Below are 12,768 nucleotides of genomic sequence, written 5' to 3'. Positions count from 1 at the left end.
TATGTCACAAAAGTACCATTTGTACAAATAATTATACCACATCAGTACCATTTGTACAAAAAATGATGGCACAACAGCACCATTTGTACAAAAAATGATGGCACATCAGCACCATTTGTACAAAAATTATGGCACAAAAGTACCATTTGTACAAAAATTATGGCACAAAAGTACCATTTGTACAAATAATTATGCTACATCAGTATCATTTGCACAAAAAATTATGGCACATCAGTACCATTTGTACAAAAAATCTGAAAAGAGTTATTAATGTAGAAATGTTTAAAAGGATTAAATTTATTTAAATTACCAAACATGCAAACAGCTCAGGTACTGATGTGCCATCATATAATGTGCTTGCAGTTCTGTTTTGGAGTAGAACAAACAACACAGACCCTTATCTGCTGGTACATTATGTTATGTTAGATCAATGTGGACGTTTGCAGTTAAGTGAGTACATATGTGAGTACAGCAGACCATTGTTAGGGCATTTAGTTTCATGAAAAGTTGAAAACTTAAACAAAAGGTACAAATTATTAGGACATTATCAGAAACAACACTTTGAAAAAAGTCGACAAGATTTGAAGCCAAACAAGAAGGAGGAAATTCTCCATCAGCTGTTTTCTAAATGCAGCCCTGTATATTTCATTATGAACATACAACTGTATACAATGGCAAATAAGTCAGATCCAACTGTAAATAACATAGACTCTGATCTGCAGTCACATAATGCACTGGTAGATCAGGATCTATGTTGATTGTTCTAATGATTACTCTTAAAAAGCTGTGTGTACCTTGATCTGCTGGCACATTACATGAGGGATCTATGTTTCTTTCAGCTGGACTCAACTTACACAATAGAATATATAGTACTGGTAACAGTACCCCAAAATGAACCTGTTGGCCCTGCATTGTACTGCAATAATAACTTATTTTTGCACTTCAAAGTTCAATTGCCTGTTCCAGCATAGGCAAGAGCAAAGGTTTCATGAGTTCTTGTTGTTGCTCTGCATTCCTCCAGCTCACAGAGCACCTCAAGCTGACATTTGAGGCATCCCAAGTATGTCATATCAGCAGTCAGAACAACTTGTCTGACAATTCAGATGCAATAAATAAAGCTTACACTGTTGCAACATAGTGATAAAATACACTGGTTTGCATACAACAGCAGCAAATGGTAAATAAGTGATAAGCAAAACTGGTATTTCTGTTTCTCTTTATAGTGACATACATATGTAGCATAACATTTTTATTTATACTTACCAAACATTAATTCTGTTGATTTGCCAGAAACAGTTACTTGAATCAAAGGGATGTCAATAACCAGCTTGAAATAAACCCTATAATTGTGTTAGCATTTTTTTCAATAACTCGTATACTGATACAGAAAGGACAATTCCTCGAACTTCAGCTTTCTTCACAGTCATGCATCAATTACCTCCCCTAACTAAATGCAACCTATTATACACCAGATAAGAAACAAAGGAAATTTTGACCTACCATTTATACTTGCCTACAAATCTGATCCAACTGCAGACAACACAGACCTTAATCTACCATCATATAATGTGCTGGAATATCAGGGTTTATGTTGTTTGTTCTACTTATGGATCCTAACAAACTCCATAGGCCTAGGTCTAGTGGCACGTTATGTGATGGCAGATGTGCATCTATGCAGTTAACACTAGGATCCGACTAGTACATGGGTTTAGATGATATCTACCAATGCTTAGAATGTTTGAATTTTTCTAAATATTTGTGCACTAAAGGGTGCAAAATACACTGCATCAAATATTTCCATGTTAAGGGGGAACAAAATACACTGTATCTGTTTTCGTTTTGTACTGACAATGTCAATTTTTCAACATTAGTTTTCCAAAAAAATTTGCTTACTTCAAATTGTAATATACACTGAAATAATTAAGTTTCTATTCAGAATCTGAAATTCTATTTTGTCACAAAAACATGGTGATACAGTACATTAACTTATTGTTTTTAACACATTAACCCCTGGAGGATTTTGTCATTTTCGCCTGAAATTCGAGTAGGAAATACATTTTGAAAGCTATTTCTTAATAAATCCTAATAAATCAACTTCCAGGTGATTTTCCAATAACATAATGCTTAGCTGTGTTAGAAACATCGATTTTCATTGGCTATTTGGCTCGCACATGATTTTTTTTGCTTAACAGACCCATTACTTTTATATTGAGACCACTCTTTATTCCAAACGCCCATCTTATCCTACTTTTTGCAAAGGTTTATCTGTCTGTTTGCAGTTCCTACCAGTCTGCCTTAGATCTGAGACCAAAAAAATCTAAAATCCAGACAAAAATCGGATTCCAAACATAGAAGAACTTTGGGTGGAAAAAAATCAGGTCCAAAAAATGAGGTTTTTCCCTCTTTATTTTGTAGTGCAACTAGAACTTCCAGATTATTTGGTATCTTTGTAGAGCTACATCTGTCTACCTTTCTATAATACCACCCACTTTAGTGTACCATACATGACCTTGACGCTATAGAGCTCGGCAGTAGTCTACTACCTCCTGCCACGTAAACTCGTCACCAGGGGTTAATGTGTTAAAGAACTGATGTGATTATGATTATCACCACATTTGCAGTGGTTCTTTGTAATCATTATGTGGCTTTCTTTGATAAACACTATCCACATTGTCTGTTGAACTTGTTGAAATTGTGAACATACCATCTACACTGACTTATAAGGCAGATTCAACTTTAAACTGCACAGACCCAGATGTGTTCACTTTTGATGGATTTGAGAATATAATCTTCTATGGGTACTTACTCTTGATGGAATTGTGAATGTAATCATCTATGTGTACTCACTTTTGATGGAAGATATGTTGACAGGGGCACACCAACACATTTTCTTTGAGCTCAAAATCCACCAGGCAAACTGGACATGTCTGGGGAAAAAAACTTTTACAACTCAGAAGTCAAATAGCTACTGTGATACAGTTCTTTAGTTAAGGAATGAAGTCAATGTCAGAGACAAGAGTCCCAAATCAGGACTGACACTCTACAGATCAACATGTAGTTTATAGGCTCTTGATTAAAGATCCTATTCATTAGAGGTGCATGATTTAACCAGTTTACCCAGATCATTTTTCCTGTGGTACATACTATGGTAGTTTTTCACTATACCAATACTTTTGGCAATTACCATCAGTAAAGACTATACTTAAATTTCCAAGCAGTTTTATTATAAATGTAATGATATTAACAGCATCTTTTCATTTTTCATAACAAAATAATAAAAAACTATTTTCTTTACAAAACAGTTGCATTTGGCACAAATTAATATCAAATGCAACAAATATAACTATATTATGATCATTTAATTACATGTTTGACACAGGTCACCTCAAGAAAGATAATTTTGGTCAAATCAAACATGAGGAAAAATTTAGGATTAAGATACATGTCATATTATTGTTATGGAGAGTAAAGTAAATGCATGTAAGACTGAATCATCCTAAGATTTTTGGGAAAGCAGTTGTTTCCTGTTTAAACTTGACATAATAGTTCACTTGATATTTTTCCATTTGTTGAGTAGTGCATTTTATATTACTTGGCTCTCTGTGGGTGTTGGCATCCTGATGTTTTTTATCAACAAGCTCTTTAATATCAGCACGATGCCTTTCACAAGATGTCAGCAATAGTATAAACTTGATCATTCCACTTTAGCTACAGTTTCTTTTATCACAATTGATATAATAATTAACATGCACATCTGTACATAGCAAATTCATTTACTATAAGATACTGACCAAGTACTAAAATTTTCTTTTGAGACAAGATATCTTATTTTCTTTAATATCATAATTTTTTTAAAAATAATATAATGGGTATAATATAGTGTTATTTTCCTTCAGAGCAAAATATTTTTTTCCAGCTCCTGACAGATGGAAATTTTAAAAAAGTATGTGGACCTGGTGCAGAACATTTATTTCTTGATCCGTGATATAAATGTGGGATAGTGTGATACATATTGATATATGTTTAGCCAACTGTTTCAAGACTTGGGCATACAAAAGCGCCCAATAGGGGAGGGACTGTTGTTGTTGTTGTTGTGGGGTTTAACGCCATTTTTCATTACATGATAGGTTATGCATGGCGGCCAGTATTAATGGTGGAGGAAGAAACCAGAAAAACCCCAGGAAGAACCACCGACCCATGAGAAGCTACTGGCAAGCTTTCTCACATGCCCACATTAGCCGAATCCTAGACTTGAACCCACGCAGGCAGAGGTGAGATGGCAGTGATCCGTAACAGAGAGCGCTTTAGACCACTCGTCCACTAAAATAATATATTATTTTTTTCCAGCTCTTGACAGATGGAATTTTTTTTTAAAAAGTATGAGGACCCTGGTACAGAACATTTATTTCTTGAACCGTGATATAAATGTGGGTTAGTGTGATACATATTGATATCTGTTTAGCCAACTGTTTCAAGACTTGGGCATACAAAAGAGCCCAATAGGGGAGGGACTGTGAGAGGAGCATGGCTCAACACTTCAAAATAAAGTGTGTACCAGAAAATACTCAATATAAATCTAACAATGTAGCTAAGAAAAGAATTTATCATAACTATGTTACTTACTATAACATGGGTAACACATCCAATACAGAAAACTCTATCAATGTTTATGCATATATAATAATTTCTGGATCATAACTAGGACAGGTGCAAAAGATCTAAGCATATATGTAAATGTCTGCAAAAGTGTGTGTATATGTAACAATAATGAATGAACAAACATGTACAAGAGGCTCATAGCACTTACATGGCTAGCACATGTGATGATTTATGTAGAAATTATTATATGCGATAAAGGTCATTTTATCCAGTTTGATACAAAAATATATTATTTATTGACATCATGAATTTTTATGCTAATGTGTTATTAATTTATATATCAAACTGTTTGTTTGTTGATGACTATTTCAAATCAAAGACATAAACACTGAATGTTTGGGCTTGTGTAATGAAAATTGCAGAATACATGGTAAGTTGAGCGACTTCAAACTTCAAAGGGGCCCAGAGTGGCCGAGTGGTCTAAAGTGCTCGCCATTACGGATGACTGCCATCTCACCTTTGTCTGTGTGGGTTCGAGTCTCGGATTCGACCAATGTGGGTATGTGAGAAAGCTTACCAGTAGCTTCTTGTGGGTCGGTGGTTCTTCCTGGGGTTTTCCTGGGTTCTTCCTCCACCATTAATACTGGCCGCCATGTATAGCCTATCTTGTGCTGAAAAATGATGTTAAACCCTACAACAACAAATCAAACTTCAAAACAGATATGAGAACATGCCTGATCCCTGAGATGAATCACAACATGTGAAGAAACTGAACTATATCTGCTTCTGTGTTTTTATTTTATTTCTAGCTTTATTGTATATTAAATACAAAGAGAAAAAAGAAACTTAGATTGCTTAAATAATCATCTCAGATTGCTGGAAACAATCATCATATTCATCTTTTACTTTCCTTGTTTGTACATGTATATACTTCATTTATGTGGATTAATGTTTGCAGAGGTACCTATAGAGATAATAAAGGGACTTAAAGGCATTCTTCAAAGTCATGTTTGGTTGTTGGACAAACCTGAATATTAATATCTTGTCAAAGAAACCTATTTTAGAACAAATTATGTTTTTGGATAATGTATCACTCAGTCACAATACATTAGTACATCCACCACTTTGCAAATACAGCCCTTTCATACTACAAAGGATGTTTGTCATAAGTTTTGGCTTGTTCTAGCAAATGAAGTTGAAAAAAGTCTTACATCCTATGGCAGAAGTCACACTACAGTGGTTTTCCATCTTCAAATCCTATTAATCATTAACTACTAGATTACGTGTGAATGCTCTTCCAAAGATGTAATTGTGGCAAGAGCCTGGGACAGTGTTCCTGTGTTATGCATACTATGACTGGGTAAGTAATCTAGAAGAAACATGATTTACTCTAAATATTGGTTTCTTCTTCAAATATATTACCCAATCAGGAGAATATGTTAAAGGAAGATGGAGTTTCATCTCCTTACACACAAGGTGGTCCTATCTCAAGTCTCCAGATGTACAAGATACAGCTTCGAGTCATGTGAGATTAAAGCTGGGTTAGAACAGGGTCTATGTATTGACACAGTTTTAGAGAAAAATATGTCACTCTTGCAAATCCAGTAGAAAAATTTACACTATTATGAAGTGCTGAACAACCTGATAAGGTAGCCTGAAACACTGCTGATATAGATCCCACCAGGTTCATATCAGCCTTTTTGGATCCAATGATTCTGAGATAAAAGCTACAGAATGTCATTTTGTATCCAAATCATAAGCTTGAATGATGTCAGTTATGGAGTAGTTATGATGCTATGCACATGGTAACTGCCATAACCTTGTGATCTGATTTGCAAAATAAATTCATCTGGTCATGGATGAGTTCCTAGAAGGCTGAATGGCAACCCATTATATCTAGGATGACAGCATTTGAGCAGAAATATTGTCTTTTCCTTCTTTAATCAGTAAGAACAAGCATAATCTTCCTCTTTTGATTGGCACAAATCACTTTAGGTACAGTTCACTTCAGTGCCTGATGGGAAGACATCAGTTTAAGAAAAAGGACTGATTACCTAAGTGCAGAAGCCTTTTTTTTGGCAATGAAAGCTGAGGCCTTCACAAAAGAAATGAAACCATCATGGTGGAACTGCAGATAGTTCAACTGATATGGCATTAATCTACCTGATTTTACCTGTTGTAGCATGAGCAGCTAGATGGTTTTGTAAGAGAGATAGGTCATGGAGGGTTCTATGTTGTGATTTATAGGGTGTATTATTCAACCATCATGAATATCAGAGACCTTGGAAGATTCCATTTCAAATCAAGGGTCAAAGCCTTTGGTGGAGATAAGTCAAAGAAAGCAAGAAGGTTGTGGAGATCTTTGCTTAGGTATATGTTTTCTGTTTTATAATATCAAAATGTGTCCAAAACTGTAGCGCTGTAGCCCTTTATTGTAATGGGAGCCAACATCTTCAACTTGAAAAGCCATGGATGGAAGTTAACAATTTACCATACTGATGCTCGTAAAGGAGATATGTGTTTCTGCTTGTACCACTGGCAGAAAACCTCAATTTCCCCTCATAGGCTTTCAAATTAGTGGCCTCTTGACCAAGCAATTCTGTTCACCTCTTCTTCAGAAAACTGCTTCATTCAAAGGGCTTGAAATAAACTGCCATTTGCAACGTGTGACATCATAAGTCTGAAACTTTAATCATTTGGTCCAGTGGACACATTTTCAGCCATGAGTGGGTAGAAGGGAATATTCTGTATTATTTTCTCATGTACAAACAGGCATGGAAATCTGCTGCCACAGTGAGGACACCCAAGAGGAAAAAACAAACCCAGGCTAAAATTCATTTCTGTGAGCAAAGGGTAGACACAACTGAGATGAGTTTCAAACTATGTTTACACTGGAGACAGATCTGGTTTGACAGGATTTGAACTTCATCCTCAAGTGAATGAAATGCTGGGATGGGATGATATTGGATTAGTCCTTGTTGATTAGTATCCAAGATAAAACAGAGGAGAAACAAGGAATTTTTGACTCGATACAAAAGATAACTTAACTACTGCTTCTGTAGAAAGTCATCCATGTGGCTAAATGTCATCAATGTGGAGAGTGTTTTGGAAGTGTGACTTGACTGTCTGTTATCGTCATGAAGATATGGGGACTGATATTTAGACCACAAGAGTGTGCTCTGAACTGGTACACAATGTCATGTAAGCAAACCTTAGTAATTTCCATGAAGCCATGTGAACATGAATGCAAAGGTACACATCCTGGAGATTTACACTGACTCCTGAATTGCACTGAGAATGGATCTCAGGATCTCCATTATGAACTGTGAAAAACTGGAGTAAAATCTCTGTCTGTCTGCATTGTAAAAATTCTTTATCTTCCTATTGAAAAAAGTGCTTATTTCTTTCTGCAGAATGTCTGCTTTGTATGGGTTTGTAGGAGGTCTGTAGTTAAGTGAGTCCTTGACAACAAGGGATGATCATCAGTGGAGGTCCCATCAGGGAAAAAAGCTTGAAGGATGGTTTTACCATTTGACATGCATTATAGGAGTCCTTCCTCTTATTTTGATATTTCCTCTGAAATGAAGGCTAAGTATCTGGTCACATGGCTGTGAGTGGATTTCCATAAGGAGCCCATTTTCTGACATCCTCTATCTGCTCATGGAAAAAAAGAAAAGTTTTGATCTTTGAATGGCTTTGTAATAATCTTTCAGAAGAGTGGGCATTCCCAGCCCTGCAAATTTTCTGCTGACTGCCTGGAAGTCATTATGACAAAACCAGCATGTATGTCTTGTTGACATCTGATGGGTCCCAAAAGACATTTTGGTCTTGTAGACGCCTTACCAAGCTCAGTCAGCAAACTGGTAGCTGTTGTAATGACAGCTGGTCTTTCTTGACTAAGACAGCAATTGATGCAGCAACATGGTAAGGGTCATATATAGAGCAGGTGGAGGTGGAGATAAACTCTGGATGCAGAAGCTGGAAAACCTCTTTGATCGATGACCTTAGCTTTCTTTGGACACTGTTGGATCAAGAACAAATGGCACTAGTGAAAGTGAATCTTTAAGGAAAGAAGAGTAGGGTGATAGAAAAGCCTCCTGCAGTAGGTATAATGACTGAGCTGGTAAAGCAACTTGTGTAGGATGATGAACAAGGCTAGTGGTCTATCCATGCTGGGAAACTATTATCTTCAGGCATTCAATGCATCAACAATAGTCCTTGACTAGGTTGTTGCCATAGCCAGCATGGGATTGCGATGGAATCATCTCTCTCTCATTTGCCCAAGTTAGTTGTTTTGGCAGTGATGGTCAGCCATATATCTTCTGACCAGTAAGCAAACATCACATGCATGGCCTGAATTGCATCCCCCACAATCTATGCAGGTAGAGCAGTTAACTTCAGCCAACTTGAAACTCCTGTACTCCACGCACTTACTTCTGCCCATACTGTTGACATTGGCACAAATGAACAGTAGAACAATGGCATACATAGGTGAAAACAAATAAAACCATTGCAATGTAGCCACATTGAGTGTAATGTAAGCAAGGCATGTCCTGAGAAATAGTCTTACCATGTTCAGTTGTAAGACAATTTTCAAAAAGAAGAAATAAATAGTAATGTTGACCGACAACAGATGTAAAATAGATGAGACAGGATGGACACTGGGTCACACAATAAGCTTTTATGGTCATACAGAAAGGTCAGCTAAAAAGAAATCTTTTGACTAATGTCCTTAAAATTAGAGACAAAAACTTACTTCATTTGGAAACTTCTGTTTCAATTGTTGGAAATATTTGATCTGAAAGTAGAAGAAACATTGTCATACTAGTCTGACTTTTAATAATTCATATTCCCTACTGATTTTGAATTTTGGACCAATTGCTCCTTGACTTCTTCAATGAATGTGGATTTTTCACAAGGTGTAGGAAATTTTTAAGGAGCAAACCATTAGAAAAAAAAATTTGTTAACAGAAACAAATAATACCACCATTTTTTAAGACTTTGTTTAACTGTCTCTTAAAGTGACACTGATGAATAAAAAGAAACATTATGAAAATAAAGAGGACATCTAAACCTAAACTGAAAATTTGGTCGAAATCAGTTACATAGTTTTAGAGTTACATGTATAGTCATTTAAAATATTTAACATGACAAAGTTAATCATTTTTTTCTGATTTCATTATCGTTGATGAAATTTTGTACTAGGGATTTCACAAAATTTCACTTTCTCACATATTATGTGATTGAAAGTCATTCTTTGTGACATGACTATTTTCATTTCAGATAATTAAAAATAAAACTCTATTAGTCTTGCTATGGTTTGATCAAATTATTGAGTCAGAATTATTTGGACCTCTTGCTTGCAAACAGGGAAAGATGCTTCAAAAATAGCTTAAAAGTATCTAATGTTACACTGTGACTGTTCTGATGAATGAATTTTCCAACACATACTCAAATGGAGATTTAAGTACCCTAATCTGCTTTTCTCTGAAATCAAAATCTGATGTAAACGCTTTTAAATTTTCATCTAAAATGTATCATTGACCGTTTGCTTGCTAAAACTGGGCATTCACTCTGCATGCATAGTTTCACATATAAATCCTGCAGTAATTATAATGAGCTAGATACCCAAGTCATGTGGTACATCTTGAATGTCTAATTAAAACAGTCATGCCAAAATTAGCATTCTTGCTTTCTTCTTTAAACAAAATAAGCTGCAAAAGGTCAAAATGGCATGATTCACTTTTTATTTAGAAACTAACCATGTCCAAAAAAACTCAACTGGAGTGGAACCTGAATAAAAATAATTTAAGATAATTTTAATTTTCTTTACCAAGGCATAAGAAACTTCTATTTCCAGCACAAATGAAGTAAAATAACAGTCATCTTCAGATAAATACATCTGTATGAGATAATACAAACAACTTATTCATATATTACTGATTAAACAAAAGTTTTAATTTTTGTTTAAACAATCAAGGTTTGGAGTGATGATTGAGAAAAATCTCAATTTTGCATTCAGCCAAAAGTGTTCAGTGACATACAAATACAGTCAATACTTTCCCTCAGATATAAGGAGAATTAAAGTTAACTTAAAATGTTTAAATTTTAATTTTAAGATAAATTATTCAGACACTATACAAATATGCTGTTGCATCTTTTTACTTAACAATATGAAGCTTAACCAAAGTTATCTCTGATGAATTAGTTAAAAGTCAATATCTCAAAATGTTCTTAATGGATTTTGATGACATTTTAAGTGCTGTTTATTTTAAGATGGTTTCTATATTTTTTTGTATGTATATTCACTTTATTCATTAGTCCTAAAACAGAAGAAAAAAAATCATGAAACAATATGCCATCTGTATGCATTAGTTTATTGTGGCACTACCATAACAGTAAAACTCACCAAAGAAGTCAAAAGACAGAGACAAATATTTAAACAGGTACATGCATGTATTAAATAGAACAATAGCATAAAAGACTTCACTTATTAAAACTGCACTGAACAAAATACAAACAACTGAATTTGGCTGAATTCTGAATAGGTTTCTAAGATAGCTAAGGATTAATATGCTTATTTGTATTATTTTCTTTTTAAACCACCTGTACCCTAAACTACTATCTTAATTATTCAAGGAATTTTTCTAAATGCGAATAACGGGCACTACTTCCAATGATAGTACAGTAATTTCAAGTTTGTGCAGATTTCCCAATTTCATTCAAAGAAAGTATGAAGAAAAATCATCAAAGGGTCAGTAAGGCAGTCTAAATTTTATGACCAATTTTCAGTAAGGTGGAACACAATTTCCTGTACTGCTATTGACTATATGAAAACATGCATTACAAAAGTCAGAAGAGTGAAATGTGACTAATACAATGCAAGCAAACATTACGTTTAACTAAAAATTATGTAAAGTACACTTAAACCTTAACTACCCTTAGTACAGTTTCAGTCTGAATAGAGCTCAATAGCTTCTACTAGATCTTTCAACTTGATATAATCTTTCAATTTGTTTTCTTGTACTTTTTTTTTCCTTCAATTTCAAGTGCATACCTTCCATAATATTACTTCCATGCTAAAAGGACAATTCTTTACTCCCAAACCATATACACAATTCTGATTCAAAATATTTGATTTTTAGAAATCTTTAAAAAAAAATTTTTTTAAAAATGCATCACTTTAATACATGCCTGTTAAGTGTAGTATGTATAAATGGTAAACAATTTAGAGCTCATGTAAAACTATCCTTGGGTCAGTTTATACAGCAAACTGTCACTGAGGCAATTATAAGGCAAGATGGTCAGGCATAAATAACCACCATTTCACACATTACTTAACTGGCTGACAATAGCCAGGGTGACTGTTAAGTCCTTTGAAGACTTGTGAGGGAATCCACTGTGCTAATTTGCATAAACTTCACAAAGTGGAACAACTCATTTTCAGTTACAGTTATATCAATATAAGATGCTAAATGTGTGCTGAAGAACAAATGTTATTCCACATCATTGCCTTATAGCATCCCCTCTTCCCAAACTGAAATGGTCAGTTCCAATGGTGATGTATGTTTATATTTTCTACAGAGACAAACAAATCTTGAGTACAGTTGCATCACATACATATACAGCTGAGGTGGTATAGTGGTTAGAGTATCCGCCTCGAATGTGGGAGATCGTGGGTTCGATCCATGGCAGAGTCATACCAAAGACTTACAAAAATGGTACTAACAGCTGCCTCGCTTGGTGTTCAGCATTAAGAGGTTAGTGTAAGGACTGGCCAGCCTGGTGTCAGGATAATGTGACTGGGTGGGACATAATGCTACATGTCTGAGGCATGATGTCCCAGTGCTAGACATCACTATAAACTGCCACACTGTAGACGTCGTAGTGATATGACTGAAAAATTGTTAAAGATACGTTAAAAATCCAAGTCACGCACGCACGCACGCACGCACACACACACACACACACACACACACAATCAGATACCGTTCTATCAATGCTAACATTATGCCCAGGAACAACTCAATTCTGATCAGGGGCCCCGAGTGGCCGAGTGGTCTAAAGCGCTCGCCATTACGGATCACTGCCATCTCACCTCTGTCTGCGTGAGTTCGAGTCTCAGCCTCAGCTAACGTTGGTACATGAGAAAGCCTGCCAGTAGCTTCT

The 12,768-nt window shown here is 35.3% G+C and overlaps 1 protein-coding gene across 1 annotated transcript in view; it reads right to left on the bottom strand.

Moving 5' to 3' along the window:
- LOC149795052 (RING finger protein 24-like) overlaps window positions 1-12,768 on the bottom strand; it is a 44,830-nt gene that overhangs the window by 16,630 nt on the left and 15,432 nt on the right. Inside the window, exons 4-5 of the mRNA XM_089964735.1 lie at window positions 9,356-9,397; window positions 2,848-2,927 (exon numbers count right to left, since the gene is read on the bottom strand). Of these exons, the coding sequence (XP_089820861.1) occupies window positions 2,848-2,927; window positions 9,356-9,397 (122 nt within the window). The remainder of the gene's footprint in view (window positions 1-2,847; window positions 2,928-9,355; window positions 9,398-12,768) is intronic.

Source organism: Sinohyriopsis cumingii, chromosome 7 (assembly GCF_028554795.1).
Source record: "Sinohyriopsis cumingii isolate HCF-2022 chromosome 7, ASM2855479v2, whole genome shotgun sequence".
NCBI lineage: Eukaryota > Metazoa > Mollusca > Bivalvia > Unionida > Unionidae > Sinohyriopsis > Sinohyriopsis cumingii.
Note: the sequence above shows the minus strand (reverse complement) of the source record. Positions and strands in the feature narration are given on the sequence as shown.